Below are 21,366 nucleotides of genomic sequence, written 5' to 3'. Positions count from 1 at the left end.
TCAGGTCCTCCTGACTCCAGGGCCAGTGCTCTATCCACCGTACCACCTAGCTGCCTCCACCACATAGACATTTAAAAATATAAACAAAAGATCTTTTCCCTTCAGGTAAATGCATTCAGGGATCCACAACGATTTAGATTCAGTGAGCTACCCAGGGATGATTAAGAATTATGAAACATACCTTTTGTTGAGGTTCACATTTCCTCTGGTTCTATAGATTCACTCCAGAGAGAGAATACTCCCTGAGTCTGTGCCTCCACAGAGAGAAAAATCTCAGATCTCTTGGAAATAATTTCCCCTGTCCCATGACTTTATACAGTACCAGCAAAAAGCATAATCTGGATTGGTTCGACCATTTTGTATTTTAGGTCTCCTTTAACTTCAGCTTTAAGGTCTCCTTTTGCTTTGGGGAAGGGAATTTCCTCTCCTTTCCCTTGGGTATTCCTTTACTTCATTGCCTCTGTGTCTCAATTTGCGTGATTTCTTTCTCCTTCCCAGCCGCATTCTCTCTCCTGTCCTTACTCTAAATTCCCCTCCTCCTTTCCCTGTCCCACTCCCTTTCCATCACCCTCCCACCCGAGCCTATGTAGTAGCATGGTACTCCAGTCCCTCATTCCCAGGAATAATAAAATGCTCCTACCTGGCAATGTATTGCCACTGTCACTTCCTCTGTCATTATTGTTCATCTACTTTCCCTTGAGGCAGCTAGATGTCACAGTGGAAGAAGACCTGAATTCAAATCCAGATCAGGCACTTCCTAGCTGTGTGATCTTGGTAAGTTTCTTTACCTCTCTGCCCAATTTCTTTAAAATGGGAATAATAACATATCTACCTTTAAAAGTTGTTGTGAGAACCAAATGAGGTAATATTTGTAATAGCACAGTGTTTGGTCTTGTTTCCTTTGCCCTCCTTGGGAATGGATCATAGTCTTTGCAACAAAGTAGCCAAAGTAGCAGGGTGATACTATAGATATTTCCAAATCTTTTTGTTTTATGTAGATTCAAGATCCCTCCTGCCTAGAATGCTGCCCAATGACCTGAAGATGATCTGATGATGTCCCATCTCAACCAAAGTTCCCCAAGCCCTGGCAGCTAGGATGCAATTGGCGTATGCTCAATGTGGTCAACACTTATTTCCGTTTTTTTAAGACTATGACTAGTATTCCTTTCCATTTGCCCTTCTAAGTCCTGCTATAACCCCATTCAAATAGAGCCAGATCAAACTAAATGCTATGAAGTTTAAAGATCTCAAAAAAAATGCATTAGGGATATCAAAGAGGGAGAAGCAAAGTTTATGGTACTTCTAGGAATCTCCAAAGGCTCATGGCCCACATACATATTTAATGGATGAAAAAAACTGAACTTCAGATAGGGAAAATGACTTGTCCATAATAATATAGCTAATCATTATTGAAGCCAGGCCTCAAGTCCAATTTTTCTTCCACTTTCTTCCACTGTATCACAGTCTCTGTGATTCAGATTTAACCTGAAATATTAATATACCTTCTCACTTCACAGCACCTTTCAGTAATCTACATTCATGAACTATTTTTCCTTTAAAAGCACATCCTCCCGATGTGCACACAATTTTCTAAGTGAGCAGTTTTTTAGTTTGTAACATTTTATTCCTGGTAGAGGAGGGTCACCATTAAGCCAGTAAAGTCTTTTGTGGTCCTCTGAGAAAAGTATCCAAGACACTTTAAGAGGGAATCTATCTGTCCAATTAGTATCAGCTAAAGTATTGACCACCAATAAGAGGTTTCTCTGTACTGCTAATGTTTAAATACCAGATAAGAACCACTTGCTTATTGATCTCTATGGAAAATTTTAGGCTCCAAAGATGTCCCCAATGACTTACAGTTTTTTTTATTAAAGAAATGGAATTGATTCTGCCCTCACATTCAGGAACTAGAGTTGGAACAGAAATAAGATGGAATTTATAGACTCATCAACTATTAGATGCAATTTTGTCCAACACAGATGGTCAGTTTGCCATAACAAAATGGGATCAAAAGAGAAATGAATTGTGTACAAAGATCCAAGTGAATAGGGAAAGCCAAAGCATTTATATATACATATATGTACACATATGTATTGCATAGGTGTCAATCATATTGATCAGATAAGATCCAATAGATAAGATCAGATAAGATCTGATAATCCAGTCATTCAGAAAATGGGGAAAATGTCCTGCTTTTCTAAAGAAGGGAAGAAAAATGGTGCTAGAAACTGTTAAGTCTAATGTTGATTTCCTGATAAGCTTAATGTGGATTTTCATAAAAATTATGAAATGGATTATTAAATAGTTGCTTTATAAGCAACTTATGCTTTATAAGCATAAGAGCCATTTCAAAGCACATTTTAAAAAAATAAGCTTTTAGGTGCATTGGGTAAATATTGTAGAAAAAGAAAATTCCACTATACACTCCCACTTCATCTCACTCATCAGCTCCCTTGGGTTTAATGATCATCTTTCTGTTGATGAGACCCCACATTGATTTATTCAACCCTAATCTCTTTCCTTGGTTTATAATCTCAAATCACCAACTGCCTTTTGAATGTTTTAAACTGGATATTCCATAGGCATCTCAAGTTCAACACTTTCAAAATAAAACTTATTTTATTTCTTTCCACAACCTACCCTGTTTCTGAATTTCCTTATTACACTGAAAGTTAGAATCCTCCTTCCAATCATTTGAGTCCTTAAAACCAGTATCATTCTTAATAACTCTCTCTGGGCAACTGGGTAATGCAGTGGATAGAGCTTTAGTCCTGGAGACAGAAGGACCTGAGTTCAAATCCAACTTCAGACATTTACTAGCTGTTTGACCCTAGACAAGTTACTTAACCCTGATAGCCTCAAATAGATAGATAGATAAATAGATAGATAGATAGATAGATAGATAGATAGATAAAAATCAATTTCTCTCTCTTACTCACTTGACATATTCAATCAGTTGCCAAACCTTAAAACTTCTTCCTATATGATCTATATCACATTTCCCCTTCTCTCTATTTATACAGACACCCTAGTATGGACCTTCATCACCTCTCACCTGGACCATTTATAATAGCTTTTTAATTGAACTATCTACCTCTGTTCTCTCTTCATTCCATTCTGTTCTCCACAGAAATGAAAAGTTAATCTTCCATGCCACTCTATTACCTATGAGCACATATAAACCCCTCTGTTATTTAAAACTCCTTCACAACCTGAACTCTCTCTGTCTTTTTAAGACCTTATTCAGCTTCAAATACTCTGTGAACCTGCCATTCTTATCTACTATCTGTGACTTACATATAATGCTTTACCTTATATTTCCATGCATTTGCCTGGAATGTCCTTCACTTCTCCACCCCAAGAGCCTCTAATAAAGCTATGTCCCCCAGCTCTGCTTCTAGCCCAACCTCCATTATTGAGAAATCATTTTGGAGAATGGGTTATTACACCACCAAGCTACTGAAGCATAAGCATTATTCACTGCTTTGCCTCTGCACCCTAAGGACCTTTCCATATGCCCTGCAACAGAAATTTATATTCTTTAGAATGTAAGGTCCTTGACAGCTGGGACTATCTTAACTTTTCTATTGGTATGCTCGGTGCTAACACACTGTATCTTCAATTAGTCTTCTTGACCCCAGTTGGGGTTTTCTTGGTAAAGATCCTGCAATGATTTTCCATTTCCTCTCCAGTTCAGTTCATAGATGTACTTTATGAGGCAAACAGGGATAAGTGACTTACCCAGAGTCTTACAACTTCAGTGTCTGATGCCAAATTTAAACTCAGGTCTGCCTAACTCCAGGACTGGCCCTCTATCCACTGTGTAAACTTCCTACTCCTGATTTCAAGATGCAAGTGCTCATACTGAAAAATTGGCAATACTCTCAAGTATAAGCTGGTTTCAACATACTCTTGCTGCACCTCCTAGATTATATTGATAGCTAGTATTCACATTGTGCTTTGAGGTTTGCAAAACACTTTACTGTTAACTCCTTTGATCTTATTGTGCTAGGAAGTAGGTGAGGAAATTGAGGTGAGCAATTTACCTAGGATCACAAAGCTATGATATGACTGTCATAGGATTAGAATTTCCATCTTCCTGGGACCTACTATATATAGAGTGTTGGACACTATATACACTCTATCACCCACCTACCCCTAGAATGGTAAGAGAGAAGAAGGCAGAGTTTGTTTTGCATATAGTTATCATTCAGTCATGTCTAACTCTTCATGATCCCATTTCAGATTTTCTTGGCAAAGATATGGGAGTGATTTGCCCTTTCCTTCTTCAGCTCATTTTACAGATGAGGAAACTGAGGCAAATAGGATTAAATAACTTAACCAGAGTTTCACAGTTATTAAGTATCTGAGGCCAAGAAGTCTTATCTTTTTGACTTCAGGTCCAGTACTCTATCCACTTATCTGATCCTTAAAATTTAATAGCTACTTTAAAAATTTAATATTCTTAATCTATTCAATATTTAATATACTTAATCATATACTAATATGTATGCTACACATTTATAAAAACAATATTTAGTTATCCCAACTTATATACAGTATGCTGTTTAACAAATGTTTGCTGAAAATTTTTAAAAATGACAATACTTAAATGTGAAACATTTTATAGGAATGCATCTTTCCTGATAAACTAATGAACAGTAATAAAAACTATTTCTTATCAGTTTCTATGTCTAGTGGTTGAAAAAGAACATCTAGTCTTAGTAAATGATGGAAAAATATGGAAGAGGAACTCCTGTCTACTTAGAAAATAAACAATATTTTTCTTCAACCACTATCATAGGAGTTAGATTGTTCAGCAGACTAGAAATGAGTAATAGAAAGTCTTGGCTACATCATTCCTTTAAATTCTCTCCATATCAGCACAGACCTGAAGTGATTTCCATCAAAAACTAACTTAAGGGGCAGCTAGGTGGCGTAGTGGATAAAGTACCGGCCTTGGAGTCAGGAGTACCTGGGTTCAAATTCAGTCTCAGACACTTCATAATTACCTAGCTGTGTGGCCTTGGGCAAGCCACTTAACCCCATTTGCCTTGCAAAAAAACCTAAAAAAGAAATAACTAACTTAATGACCTAAATGTTGTGTTTCTTTTCATCCCTTTAGTCATCACTGAATTTCCAACTGGATAACTTGAGTTAGAATTATGATTCTAGTCTCTGAAATTTCCCTACTTTCAAAACATGCTTTATTTTGTAAATCTTTATGCAGTTTTCTTCTCTCATTATGCCAAAGGGGCAGTTTATTGCTCCAGTAGCAAATCATAACAAAACTAAAACATGACCTTGGATCAGAACAACCTCATTCTCCTTTTTTTTTTAAAGGCAATGGGGTTAAGTGACTTGCCCAAGATCACACAGCTAGGCAATTATTAAGCATCTGAAGTCAGATTTGAACTTGATCCACTGCACCACCTGGCTGCCCCAACCTTAATCTCTTAACAAGTTTTTGAGCTGCTCCTCAGTTGCTCAATATGGACTCTAAACAAACATTTCAAAGACAGTTACTTATTCTATAACTTTGTTGATATGCTGCATTATTAAAATAGCAATATTTGATATTATTAATAAGCAATGGTACTTCAGAGTAAAGATTAAAAAAAACCCAAACTACCTAAATTCTCTCATTTGAATCTCACAATAACTGGGGAGGTAGGGACTATTATTATCCCTGAGGAAACAGAGGTAAACAGAGATTAAGTGACTTGCCCAAGATCACACAGTTACTAAGTGTCTGAGAATGGTTTTAAACTCAGTTTTCCTGACTCTGGACCCAGAACTAAATCCAGTGCATCATATAGCCATGGTATGTAGGCTATAGATTGATGTGGGGATAAACAATAAAGGAATAATTATAATAAAACATGTATATGTTCTAAAATATTTATAACATCTTTCTTTGTAGTGAAAAAACTGGATATTGTAGGGATTTATGTCAATTGAATGGCTGAACAAGTTGTGGTATATGATTGTGATAAAATACCACTGTGGTAAATGAATCTGAGAGGGTCAGACTTGCATGTCGTGGCATCAGCTCCCTGATATCATGGTCTTCCTACTGTGCTATAAGAGATATAAGAGATAATGAGATTGATGATCTTACAAAAACATGGATAGACATGCACAAGATAATAAAGAACAAAATGGGCAGCACAAAGAGAATTGTGTATATAGCTACAACAAATAACAACAACAAAAAAATGAGGAGTCTCATGTAGAAACAATTTTAAGTAAATAAGTCATTTTAATCATGATAGATACCCAAATTAACCACAAAGGATCTATAAAGGAAGATATTATCTGCATCCAGAGAAAGAACTGATAAATAGAAATATGTATAGAATGATTTTGCATATATATGGTCATATATATGTGTGTATGTGTATATATTTGTGTATATATATATGTATATATATAAACATATTTTACTGACAGCCCTCTTTCAGGTGAGTGGGAGGGAAAAAGGAAAAAAAGTAATCTACATGATAATTTCATTATATATTTAAAATGAATAGAAAGTTGTACAAAATAGAGGAGGGAGATAATTATATATAGCTAGGAAACAGAGTGATATTTGAGCTTACCATTGAAAAATGATTAAATTCTTATTAGAGATAGGGAAGAAAAATTTCAAATAAAAGGCGTAAAATAAGCATAGAAAATAAATAGGAAAACACAGAAGTATGCTTTAGGAATAAGCAGTCAGGGGTGGGGGGACGGCTATGTGGCACAGTAAACACCAGCCCTGGAGTCAGGAGGCCCTGAGTTCAAATCTGACCTCAAATACTTAATAATTTCCTAGCTGTGTGACCTTGCATAATTCACTTAAACCAATTGCCTTAAACAAATAAAATTTTTTTAAAAAAAGAAATAAACAGATTAGTTGAACTGGATTAGGAGGAGGGTAGTAGTAGCAGATATGGTTTCACATTTAACAATGGTTTTTGTGAACTGACAAAGTCCTTAGCATGGGTCTCTAGTCTAAGTCTCTTATTTTATAAATGAAGAAACTGAATCCCACAGAGATGAAGCAAATTATTAAGTATTTTTAATTGAATTGCATGAGATTTAAGCAAAGGAATTTTCTACTATTGGAAAGGTTCTCCTGATTTCCTATTCAAAGATGACACACTCAGAGTTTTGAACTCAAAGAATACCACAAGGTCTCCTTAGTGAAATCCATTAAAAAAAGATTTCCACACTGGAAAACAAAGCTTTTTTGTTGTCCAGATTATGAAATGCACCTGAATAGGCAGAAGCTCACTTAAGTCCATCAATATCTGTATCTCAGACTGGAGCTGCAGATGAAAAACTAGCTACTGCAGAAATGGGGAGAAAAGGTTTGGAAAGACAGAAGAGAATGGAAGAAGGGGAATGGGAAAGGGGAAGGGGAAAGGGAAAGAGAAGGAAAAAGAAGAAAAGAAAAAAACAATGAAAGGGAAAGAGAGGTGAGGGAGAGAAGGGAAAAGGAAGGAAATGGGAAGGAGGAGAAAAGAAAAGAAAAGGAAGGGGAGAGAGAAGGGAAAGGAAAAGAAAAAGGAAAAGGGAGGGAAGACATTTATTAAGCATTTAACAGTATACAAACACTGTGCTAAATACTAAAGGTACAAATACAGAAAAAAGTCAAAGTTTTTGCCTTCAAGTATCTTAAGGGAAAAAAGAAAATATTTGGTTAGGTTAAGTTTGGTTTAGGAATTCACAGAGATAGTGAATTGATATTTAAGGCAACCAATTATCCTATTTTCAAAAGCAATGGTGCTATTGATTTGATTACTGTGATCAGAGCATAAGGTCAAACAGGGAATGGGGAAATGAAATCTCATGTATGGTAGAAGACAGAGGACAAGATGACCTGGCTAGATAGCTCACTGGAATGTGATAGTAATTCATAACCTACTGTATCTGCTACCTGTCCTCAGGTCCCAATCTAATTGAACTAGTAGTTTTCACTCATTCAGTCACCAATTAGATGCCTGGGCAGTAGGCCCAAATTGCTTTTAGGAAATTGCATAGAGTTTTCTATGATCCCAAAGTAGTCCTTGCTGAAAAAGATCTTTTTTAACTCAGTGTTCTCCCATTTAGACTGTGTGGCTTTAAATCATGAAATAACATAATTCAATGCACATTTATAATGACTCTACTAATTACTGAGCACTATGTATAGTGCTGAGGAAGAAGCAAGGTTTATCTAAGAAATGGACTTAATAGAGCTTATAATTGAATTGGAGAATGTGACAACTATGCAAATCATCCATTCTAGAGGTACAAATCAAAGAGCTGTCAGTTTTTTTGTGTGTGTGGTGTGCAGAAGAGGGGAGAAAATGACACTTAAAGGTCACATGCTTAAAATTTCAGAAGAATTAAATTGAAAAAATCTATGGGTGAATAATCTAGTGACTACGATGTAGCAAAACAGATCATAACACTTGGAATTCAGAAAACTCAAGTTCAAATCTTCCCTCATACACTTACTAGCTGAAACACAACATCTATTTGCCTCAGTTTCTAATATTCCTGCAAAAAAATAAATAACGATAGAACCCTGTTATGAGACAAAAGTGAGATATTTTTAAAGTGCTTGTCATAGCTTAAAGCACGATGATAATGATGCTATGGTGATTATTATGATGTTAATGTTGACAGCTAGCATTTATAGATTGCCTGTTCTGTGCTATGACTGAATCAAGTACTTTATAATTATTATCTTATTTTGATTCTCACAATAATACTGAAGGGAGGTATTAGTATTATTCCTGAATGTATTGTACCATTATGTATAACTGTGCCACTGAGGAAATTAAGGCAAACCAGAGGCTAAGTGACTTGCCCAGAGTCTCATAGAGTCATATTCAAACTCAGGTTTTTTGATTTCAGGTTCAATATTCTATTCATTAAGTCATCTAGCTCTCTCCCAGATAAAGACAAGTTATTATGAATATTAATATATATATATATTACACAATATAAATACTAGTTATTCTTACAATTATGTGCAGCACTTGGATTAAAAAACTCATTCCTGGTTTCATGGAGCTCATGAAGGGAGAGACAACAAGATGGAGCTCATGAAGGGAGAGACAACAAGCAAATAGCTATAAACAAGCTTTATGCAGAAAGAAATAATTAACGGAGGGATAGAAGACTTCTTGTAGAAGGTGGGATTTTAATTGGGATTTGAAGGAAGCCAGAGAAACCAGAATTCAAAGGTAGGGAGGGAAAGCATTCCAGACCTGATGGACAACCAGAGAAAAAGATCCCAGTCAAGAGTTGCAGTTTTGTTTTTGGAATAGTCAGGAGTCCATTGTCATTGGATCAAAGACTACATTAACAGGTATGAGCTATAAGAAAACCAGAAAGGATGGGGTAGGTTATGAAAGACAAAATCAAAAGGGGGAATTTTGTATTTGATCCTAGCAGTGATAGGGAGCCTCGGGATTTTGTGGACTGGATGGAATGAAAGTCAGACTTAAATATGACTCTTCCCTGCCTTGGTCCCTGAAATGTGAATAATGTATTATCACCTAGTTTCTGATAAGACATCCTGTCATGTTTTATAATTTAGTACCTTTTAAAAAATATATATTCACACTGGAATACAAAAAACTCCAATTTGAAAAAGAGGAACTATTTCATTACACAATGTATCTTCCATCACATGCATCCACAGAGATATCACTTTTGTAACTCTACCTTTATTGATACAAGCAAATGAATCTAATTCTCTCATGGGGTTAGCTTTTCTTGTACTAGCACATTGGTGTACATATTGTTGACCCTCAATATTTACTTGTTCATTGATTAAGTGGATGGAAATTAAAGTTGATATCCAAGCTCACATATTTGTTCTTATGAGAGGGCAATTGGTCTTATATAGAGTAAGGTACTTAGAGGTCTTTTTCTTGCTCCCTTACAGATTGAAGACATCATTACAAAAATGCAGGATGACAAGACAGGCGGGGTACCCATCAGGACAGTAAAGAGTTTTCTGTCCAAAATCCCTAGCGTTGTCACAGGTAAGCAGGAGCCACCAGAAAATCCTCATAAATAGAGTCGAATGGAGTAAGATATCAACTGAAAACCGAGGGAGAAAAGACTGGGATTGAAGAGAGGAAAATTTTCAAAAGTTGAAGCAATTACTGCTAATGTAATCTTTACTTTAAAAATATGACCTAGTTTTGAAGATTATCCTTACATTTTTTATGTAATGAGCAAGAAAGTTGTCATTTATTTATCTATCTATATGTATATATATATGCATGTGATACATACGTGTGTGTTAACATACATTTGCAAAACTAGTATTAGTAGATTATACATCTATCCATCTATCTGCATATATGTATATGTATTTATATATTTATATATATATTTTGAAGTCACTGTGACCAAGTTTCCTCTTCTTTCTTTCCTTCCTTCTTTCTTTTCTCTTTCCTTCCTGACTTTTTTGTTACTTCTTCCTTCATTTTTTCCATCAATATCTATAGAGATATGTGTTTATATGTCCATATACATATATACACACAAGTATATATATGTATATATATATATATATATATATATATATTGGGCACTTAGCAAATAGTTATTAACTGATAGACATGCACACACACATACATATCACCTAACATAGATATCACTCAAAACATATGTATATCACCTGGTCACATTGTTCATATATATATATATATATATATATATATATATATATACACATATATATATAATATATATTTACATTCCGTATCTCCATTGAGTTAGAACTACTTATTCTATTTTATTTAATGATAATTTTGAATTGTGCAAATTTAAATACATAAGACCATTTCAAGGGACTCATTATTTACAGCATCTTTTATTTAGCAGGATCTTTTATGACAGTATAGTAAAACTACCCTGTTGATGGTCTATGCTGTTCAACTCTGCAATCATACTACCCATGGAACCCAAACTGGTTCTCAGAAAGTTTCCACTGGGTCATAGGAATGAGGCTGCCATATTGCTAGCTGGCATCATTTGTGGTTGGAACTACATTGGTAGCTGATTGTTTTCTAACCTCTGCCTTTTGTTCTTAATTAATGAAAACTTTCTTAACAGATGCTTTTACTGTGGTCCCTCTTATGAATGCCCTTGGCCATCCCTCTTAATCATGGCCCCACTTCTGAAAACCAACAAAATAGAATCAAGGTCCTATTCCACTATTCCTAACTGGGTTATCTGAAAAGAAACTAAGAAAAAGGAAAGAAAATGGGAGGAGAGAGAGAGAGAGAGAGAGAGAGAGAGAGAGAGAGAGAGAGAGAGAGAGAGAGAGAGAGAGAGAGAGAAAGGAAGGGAAGGAAGCAAGAGGAAGAGAAGGAGAGAGAATGTGCAATAGCAGACCAATTGGACCAACTCAACAGGAAAAGAGTAATCATCCCAATACTAGACATTTTGTCTTAGAATACATCAATGTGATCAGGAAGTGAGAATATATCACCATCCATAGTCAAGATGCCTAGTCAACTCACCTGAGGATAACCTTGATATTCCTGTCTGTGATTTTGCTTGAAATGCTGCCCTAGACTTCAGTGGTTCAGACTTCAGCTGCCTCCTCTTTTACTGATCTCAAAGAGAAGGCATTCTGCATATATAACTTTAGCATAAAAGAGAGGAATCCTCAAATGCTCCCAGGCTTTTAGAAGAGTTGATAACAGAGGTAGAGCGGGAGCCAAGAACAGTTTGGGCCTGTGGTGCCCAAGCTGCTCTATACACTTCTGTTGCCAGCGACTGTTCTTCCCTATCTACAATTCATCACATTAGTGCCAGGTTTCTCCTCAGCAGAGAATGCCAGCATCAGGAATGTGTCAGACTGCATGGCAGGGCCCAGCTACAAGCAGATATTCTTCCTAGGTTGGTGTCACAGAGGAGATGTTGGGGACCTGGAGGAGAATGGTCACTTCCAGGCAACCAAGTTAATTTTGTATATACAAATAATGGGATTTCTTGTCTCTAATGTATTCCTTGAAGATCAACTTTTAGAAGTAACTTTTTAATTGCTTCCTATTGACATAGTACAATGGAAAGAGAACTTAAATGAGAATTAAGATATGTATCATAAACCCTACTTTCCCAGTTACTCAGTGTTATGATTTTTGGGGTTTTTTTGTTTTTTAGCTTTTTTAGTTTTTTTGCAAGGCAATGGGGTTAAGTAGCTTGCCTAAGGCCACACAGCTAGGTAATTATTAAGTGTCTGAGGCTGGATTTGAACTCAGGTCCTCCTGACTCCAGGACTGGTGCTCTATCCACTGCGCCACCTAGCTGCCCCCTAAAATCAAAATTCTAATGGGCAAAATTGTTGTTGTTGATATTCGATAGCTTTAGTTATGTCTGATTCTTTGTGAGGTTTTCTTGGCAAAGATACTGGAGTGGTTTTTCCTTTTCCATTTCCTTCTCCAACTCAATTTTGAGATGAGGAAACCATGGCAAACTAGGTTAAATAATTTGCCTAGGGGCACCCAAATAGTGTCAGACGCCAGATTTGAACTCATGTAGATGGCTACAGATCTGGGAATCTATGCATTGTGCCATCTAGTTGCCCAATTGATAAAGTACTGATGATGATAATATCACCTGCCAAAGAAAGGTTATTTTGGGAATGAAATATATTATTATATGTAAAATGTAAAATGCTTTGCAAACCCTAAAACAACATATAAATATCAATTATTACTATATAACTTCATAAGGCAATTACTTTAAGACAGCAATATTACTATTACTACAAGATAATTACTATTTAGTTATGTAAGTTCTTATATATTCATTAAAAAGAGTCACATCTATTATTCTGTGATAACCTCTTTCTCTCTCTCTCTCAAAATTCATTTATTATTTCAATACATGCAAAGATAGTTTTCAACATTCATCTTTTTTGGTAAGATATTTAGTTCCATATTTTTCTCCCTCCCTTCCTTCCTTCCCTCCTCCCCTTAACAGTGAGCTAGCTAGCTATCTGATATAGGCCATACCTGTACAACCATATAAACATTTCACAAACATGTTATGAAAAAAAAAGAATCAGAACAAAAGGGAACTAAAAAATTAACTCTCTCTCTCTCTCTCTCTCTCTCTCTCTCTCTCTCTCTCTCTCTCTCTCTCCTCTCTCTCTCTTTGTGTTTACTTAACCACATACATATTTTAGCTGCATCCTTCCCAACTTTCTTCCATATTATAAGAAGCAAGCTTCTTGAGAACAAGAATGGTTTTGTTTTTCCCTGTATATTCTGAAAATCCTGTACAGCTCCTCACACATTGATAAATTTTTACTTAATCTCATACGTTTAGGATGATGCTTAAATTATTTTTGATACTTCAAAAGCAGTAATAGAGTGGTGTTATTTTTTCAATTCTCATGGGTTTATTACATTGTGTGGTTTAAATCAGAAAAATGTTGTAGTTTCCATAGTGATTGTAACTCACCCAGACTAACACATTTTCTTTAAATGTTTGTATTATTTTCACTTCTTTCTTAAAGTGTTAACTTCAATAATTTAACACATCTGAAATACTGTCCAATTACCTTATGAAGGTTTAAAGAAAAGCTTTGACATTTCTGGCCTTTGGGTCATTAAATGCTTATCCACAGTGTTATATTGTTGTTTTTATTCAATTCTCCAACTCTCTGGATCTCATTTGAGGTTTCCTTGGCAGAGATGCTAGAGTGGTTTACCCTTTCCTTCTCCAGCTCATTTTACAGATGAGGAACTGAAGCAAGAAAAGTTAAGAAAGATGAGTCTTCAGAACTCTATCCTCTGTACCATCTAGATGCCCTAAGATACCAAAACGAATACTGTGTTGTGCATATGGTATGTTTGAAAACATTGAACATTTGTGGTCTAACATGGATTTCAGTCCTGACTCACAATCAAAGAATTAGGTGAAGTTGAGCATTTCATTTAATCCCTTACCTCTTTCCCCAAATTTATAGGACACTTTGTCTACAAAACAAGAGTTAAGTACTACAGCTATTCTATAGATGGGAAGATGAACAGACAACAGCCACAGGGACCTGAAAATGATGGAACAAACTCTAAAGGAGAAGTTGCTAAGTGAGAGTGTTAAAGAGTGGGTCTGAAAGTGACAGTGAGGAACAGAGTAGCCCAATTCCTTCTCCTTACCCTCTGTGTCATGAAATATAAGGGAACAAGCTGCCAAATCTTGGAGAGGGTGACAAAATAACTCGTGTCTTCCAGAGAAATATAGGTTTAAGTGAACTGCAGAACATGGAAGGGATGTCAGAAGAAAAGACACAAGATCTTGGAAGTGAACTAGTCCAACTCCCTTATATTTTAAATCAAGCAGTATTAAATATATGAGAAAAAAAGAAAACAAAAAAATGAGATCTTCACGTAAAAAGCAAAGTGTAACATTCTTGAAATAATAATTCTTGAATAACCTGTTATTGGGTTCTTATAGAATATAGGTTTATAATTAGAAGCATTTTAATTAAAAACTACTTCAACATCCCCAGAAAAACATTAAATAAGAGTTCCAGATCTGGAAACGAGAAGACCTGAGTCCAAATCTGACCTCACACACAACCCTGTTTTGCTTCATTTTCCTCATCTGTAAAATGAAGTGAATAAAGAAATGGCAAACCACTCCAAAACCCCAAATGGGTCATGAAGTAGACAGAACAGAAAAAAATGACTAAACAACAGTAATCACAAGAATTGTGTATCACAATTAGGAGAATTCAAAGATCTCAGCACCTAGGTATGCTAAACTAACATGTTGTTTACCCCTACCCTTTAGTAGCTCCTGCATTGACTTTAATATTTTTTTGAGTTATTTTAATAGATGCAAAGGATACAGGAGTTCAAAGGAATCTCAGAGAGTATTTTATCCAGCCATTGCTTGAATAGGAATATCCTATATGATATGCCTGTCGAGTGGTCATCCAGCTAAACTTTGGCAGGTTCCTTCAATTCTGGGACAGCTTGAACTAATTATTATATTGAAACAATTGCCTAACTGTTAGCGTCTCCCTGTTTTGTATCCCTTCTGACAACCTCTATACATATCAACCATAATCAATCCTTCATCACCATCATCTCTTAAATATATTAATTTATTATTTGTGGAGTCTGATCCCCATCACTCATTCCACCAACATTTACATTCCTGTGGGAATTTTATACACAAATACATCAATGAATCTGTTTTTGGTTCCTTCTTTGTACACCATGTCAAATCTAGAATGTTATAGATGTACCACACAAGGCAACAAATTACTAATGCTGTGCACCTTTTGGTGTGACAATCAATCAACAGAATACTCATTTAACAATGTAATCACAGCAAGCAAGTTGGATAAGTAACTTGGGGAATCTGGGGCTCAATTTCCTTATCTATAAAGGGGGTCATAGAATCATAGACATCAAGTTGGAAGGGGCCCTAGAGAATAGCTACTCAAACCTTACAAATGAAGAGACTGAGTCTCAGACTCAGAGATATTGCAACTTTCCCAAGAGCAAATAAATAAGTAGTAAAAACAGGATTAAAACTCAGATGTTCTTGACTCTCTATATCTGAGTCAGTGACTGCCATAGGGTTGTTATGAGAATCAAATGAGATTGTTTATAAGAATGTATATTGTAAAAGAATGCACAGATATAATGGATTACTATTATGAGATATGAACATTGATAGGTCTCCAAAGAAGTCATTGATCTAGTAAAACATCTTTCTTTTTACTGCTTTAGCAATTTGTAAATTTTTATTCATCTGAATTTGACAGATGCCAACGAATATTAATATTTCAATATACAAAGAACATAAAATAAGGCCCAGATATGAAATGATGAATCTCTCATATACAGCTTGTAAAATATACATGTATATCTATATATAGATATACATAGATTTATAATAAACTGAAAACATTCATTTCAAAGTTATCTTCCTTGTTGTCTTCCCTTCAATTTCCTGTTCTCTGCTATGATTTTAAAATTGGTTTTAATGAAACTTTTTTCTCTTTTCTTTCTTACTTTTTATTTTAGCACCATCACTTGCTATTTTCTTCCCTGAAAATACATATACACTCATGTATATATATATATATATATATATATGTAGACATATATGTGTCCTTATATATGTATTCAGTAATTTTTAGCCATGTTTTACTTTTCATGACCCCATTTGGGGATTTCTTGGCAAAGATAATAGAATGGTTTGTCGATTTTTTCCTCCATTGTTCCAATATTTACAGATAAAGAACTGAAGCAAATGGGGTTGTGTTTTTCTCAGGGCAAACAATTAGTTAAATGTCTGAGACAGGGTTTGAACTCATATCTTCTTGGCCCTAGGCCCAGAACTTTATCCATAACACCACTTACTTGCCAACTGATGGACACTACCTTATTTTCCAGATTTTTGTTACTACCCAAAAGTACAATTATGAATATTTATGTAGATATGAAGCATTTTCCTCTTTCTTTGTTCCCCTTTGGTTATCTGGATATTAGTAGTATCATTGAGAAAAACTATTCACAGATTATTGACTTTGGTGATATAATTCCAAAATTTCTTTTGAGAGAAGGACTGGATCAATTTTACAACTCCATCTTCAGTGTATTAGTGTGCTGGTCTTCCCAAAGACCTTCCAATAATTGTCACTTATTTTCTTTTTATATCATCTTTGCTAATCTGATGTGTTTACAATGGAGTTTATTGATGGAGCCTGTGATCCCATGTTTTCCTTAGCTTCACCATTCTTTTGTTTCTAGTGCAGATGATTTGGAAAAGGAAAGGCAAAGTGTCAAAAACCTTTCAGTAGAATCCTCTGGAGATATCAAATTTTCCTTCAATCCTTTGTTTCTCTTTCCTGCTTTTATTTGTATATGAAGCAATCTTTCCAGATTTTGACCCGCAGCAATATGTTGCAGGAAAAGTCAGAAAATGTGAATTTGAGTTTAAGCTTCAATACTTTCTAGAGATAAAATAATAACATTATTTTTCCAATAATAACAAACCTCTGAGGGGAATGCCCATCAGTTGGGAAATGATTAAACAAATTGTGGTATGTGATTGAGATAAAATGCTGTTCTGTTTTGGGAAATTATGAACAAAATTCTCAGCTAAAAAAAAACTTACAAGAGTAGATACAATGAGAAATGTACTGTATACAAAGTAACAGCCATATTGCAGGAAGATCAGCTGTGAATAACCTACATTTCTCAGCAATGTTGTGACCCCAAGAGAACTCTGAAGGACTTATGACAAAGAATACTATCCATCCCAACAATGGAGCTGAAGATGCCTGTATAAAATAGTGAAGCATACTTTTTTCACTATATTTTTCTTGAGGTTCCTATTGGGGGCGTTGTTATGCTTACTTTTACAACATCACTATTGTGGTAATGTTTTTCATGACTATACATTTTAACCTTTATCAAGTAGCTTACTTCCTTAAAGAGGGGGAGTAGAGTGTGAGGAAAGAAGAGAATTTGGAACTCAAGGTTTTGGAAGTGGATATTGAAACTTACTTTTGCATGTTTGGGGGGTGGGAGAGAAAAGAAAAAACAACAAACTTCTCCAAGTTCCAGTTTCTTCTTTAAAAATCAGCCATTAATGCAGGAATCATCTATCCGAAAGTGTCGTTGAAAGGAAAGAGCTATATAAATCTGAAAATAGTGAATAAATGTAGGCTTTCTCTTGTCTCTTTACTAGGACACTACAGTTATGCCTTCCACATTGTGACTTTCCCCATCACAGTTTCACTATATTACTGATGGACATAAGAAATTAAATGTGAATTTGAGGGGGGAGTTTAACAGAAGTCTCAGGGGACATATGAAGGGCAGATGACAGAGAAAAAGTTCAGAAACTCAGAAATGCATAAATTATGTTTATTGTATTTTTCATCTTTTTAATACCATAATAATTCAGAATAATACTCTGGTACAACAGAAAGGCCAAAAACTTTTACATGGATCTTCAAGATTGCAGGGGTCTGTGCTCCTTCCCCCTGCAATGTGGAAGGGATTATTTGTACATTCATACTGTATTATTGCTTGCCAGGCATCATGGAATCTCAAAGGACTAGATTTTAAACTCTAGAAGATCCTACTAAGCTAGAAGGGTTTTGAGTATGGGCAGGGACAGCTGGTAGTACAGTAAATAACAAGTTAGACCTGGAGTCAGGAAGACTCATTCAAGTCTGCCACCAGCAATTTGCTAGCTATGTAACCCTGGGTAAGTCACTTATCCCTGTTTTCTTGGGTTTCCTCATCTCTAAGATGATTTGGAAAAGTAAATGGCAACCCACTCCAATGTCATTATCAGGAAAACTTCAAATGGGGTCACAGAGAGTTGAACATGACTGAACTGATTGAACAACAACAAAATAATGATGAACTGAATCTTTGTTATCTGTGGAACAATCTCACTCACTAAACTTGGAAAGGCCTATCACTAGGAGATTGACTAATAAGCAATAATTTTTTAAAATTACTTTTTATTCCCAACAACTAAAAAACATTATCTACTAAAATTAAGTAGAATTTCAGTTTTCACAAGTTAATAAAGAATGCATACCAAAAAAGAATGAATTATTGATGCATTGCAGTATTGTTGCCAATAAAATGTTTTATACGTAGATATTACTCTTAATAGCTAGCCACTATATATGTAATTTTTAAAATTTCCAATAAAATAGTGTAGAAAAATATATAAGAACTAATATATATAATACATATATATCTAATCTATATGTATGTAATATATACATATAAACATCTTAACAAATAAATGTAAACATGTACATGCATATATTTCATATACAATTATGGACTGGATCTTAGATTTCATTAGTATGGAGCAGAGGCATAGAACATTTGGCCTGCAAGTTTTGTGGAATCATATGGTCTGGCACTGCCAAGGCAACCACAGATTAACCCAAAATTAAATAAATTTGGACCTTTTGGGGGGTGAGTTAATTAAATATTTGACCAAATAGAGCAGGCTAATTTTTAAGTTGACAATTTTGTGTGGTCCTTGAGTGATGTTATGAATATTCAAATGGCCCTTGACTTAAAAGAGTTCCCCATCCCTGCTATAGAGCATTACCAATGAGGAAACTTGCTTTACCAATGAAGATTTGCATTTGCTATTCAATTTAGAGTGTTAAAGCTACCAGCAGTATTGTGAAGTTAAGTGACTTGTGAGGATCGAATGACAGTATGTGGGCAGTAAGGGACAGGACTTGTAACCACCATACCATAGGGCCCTTTATTTGTATATAAGGTTAATTGAAAATTGGGAACATTTTATGAGTTCAGAAGATCAGATAAAATAAATGGAAAGGAAGTTAAAGGGAAGAGGCAGGTGATTTTTTTTTTTTAGGGATTATCACAGGGCCCAGAGGAAAAGCTATTGACTGACAAAGTGGAAAGTGGGAAGATATTATTTAGCAAAACATCAACTAAGCTGTTTATTTCAAGAGAGTGAAGTGTTTATTGCTGTAAAAATCACTGTAGAGATTGGTGTACTCTGTGGCTGTGGGTGGTCAGGGAATAGAAAGGCATGTGTGCTACTACTGTATGGTCAAGGCTATTGCAATTTGTAAATGTTCCCCCCGGGGACTGTGGCATAGTGGTTATGGTAGTTGCATCAGCTGTCAGTTTTGTTCTACACATGAAAGCCTCATCATTCCTATGCAATCACTTTTTGTACTAAGACATTTTCACTTTCCCCCCATGCATAATTGTTATATATACCTGAGGTATTTGTATTTTTGTATCCAAAGTTCATGAGTTCACAAGCAAATTCAAAGTATGTGCAAATACAGATAGATTTATCACTATTTTAAAATTTTGAGCTTTATATCATCATTATTATCAAAGAATCTGTTGATATTCTGACAGTGTGGAGAGGAAAAAAAGTGAAAGGAGACATCATAGTTCTGATTTATCACAAATAGGTATATATTATACATAAAATTCCAGAATGAAGAGTTGAAGGAGATCATATCATCCAGTCTAACTTCTCCTAATGCAGAAATTCTTTTTACTGTATCCTTGGTACTGTGGACAGTCACCCGGCCTCTGCTATCATTTTTAGATGGCTACTAACAATTTCTAGTGATTCACAGAGACACAAATGATACTATGATAAGGAACTTAAAAAAGCATTGCCTAAGATTACATAGTGTTGAGAAAGAAACTAAAGGCCACGAGAACACAAGTGCTTTTTTTTCATTGCCTTTTGAAGGCAAAAGATGCAGAGGGGGAAAACAATCATAAATGGACAGTTACCTTAGAATGTGATATTTGGTAATGTACTTTGGTCTCTGGGCAGTATCTTAAGATATAGAGACTCTTTTTTTTAGGTTTTTGCAAGGCAAACGGGGTTAAGTGGCTTGCCCAAGGCCACACAGCTAGGTAATTATTAAGTGTCTGAGATCGGATCTGAACCCAGATACTCCTGACTCCAGGGCCAGTGCTTTATCTACTACGCCACCTAGCCGCCCCCGATATAGAGACTCTTAACAAAGGTCCATAAAAATGTATTTACCAGGGATCTTGAAAATCAAGTTAGCAGAACTGTAAATGAAAAAAGATGAGGATGAAGAAAACTACCTTGAGTATATCCATTAACCTATACACTAAAAAGCTCAGCTACAGTGAAAGAAGAATAGCAGCTGAGACACTGAGAAATTTCTAGGAGATAAGAATCAAGGAAGGGAATGAACAATAAGAACAAGAACAAAAAACAAAAAAAACAAAAAACCACCAGGAACTCAAATGACTACAAACAAACAGAGAAGTTTAAGTAAGAAACAAAAGGAGCTACAGTTGCTAACTCAAGAAATAAAATAGGGGCAGCTAGGTGGCGTAGTGGATAAAGCAGTAGCCCTGGAGTCAGGAGTACATGGGTTCAAATCCAGTCTCAGACATTTAATAATTACCTAGCTGTGTGGCCTGGGGTAAGCCATTTAACCCCATTTGCCTTGAAAAAAACCTAAAAAAAATAAAAAGAAGTAAAATGATGTTCTTGAGAATTGGTTGGATACAATCCATCCCTGGATTAGACTCTAGATTACATTTATTTTTATCTTTAAAAAGCAGGATAGGTAAAAGGGTGGTGAAGTTGGAACTAGCATTATAAATGTAATGCTCCTTCATTATCCTGTGATTGGGAATTAAACCTAAAGATGGCAAAAACAAAAGCTTATTTAATATGTTTCTCTCTGTTACATAATGATTCTATATTCTTAAAAAAACCTACTGCTTACAGTATAACCAAATGCACGTTCATCCCTTAGAATTTTGTTGTTGCTACTGAGTCATTTCAGTCATGCCTGACTCT

General features: G+C 35.3%; 1 protein-coding gene across 5 annotated transcripts in view; it reads left to right on the top strand.

Moving 5' to 3' along the window:
* The window catches only part of RGS6 (regulator of G protein signaling 6), a 684,015-nt gene that overhangs the window by 471,656 nt on the left and 190,993 nt on the right, over nt 1-21,366 (top strand). For all 5 annotated transcript variants that reach the window (XM_074235808.1, XM_074235802.1, XM_074235801.1 and 2 more), the window contains exon 3: nt 9,932-10,031. In XM_074235808.1, the coding sequence (XP_074091909.1) occupies nt 9,932-10,031 (100 nt within the window). The remainder of the gene's footprint in view (nt 1-9,931; nt 10,032-21,366) is intronic.

Source organism: Macrotis lagotis, chromosome 4 (assembly GCF_037893015.1).
Source record: "Macrotis lagotis isolate mMagLag1 chromosome 4, bilby.v1.9.chrom.fasta, whole genome shotgun sequence".
Lineage (NCBI taxonomy): Eukaryota > Metazoa > Chordata > Mammalia > Peramelemorphia > Peramelidae > Macrotis > Macrotis lagotis.
The sequence above is the reverse complement of the archived record's forward strand: the minus strand, read 5'-3'. Positions and strand labels throughout refer to the sequence as shown.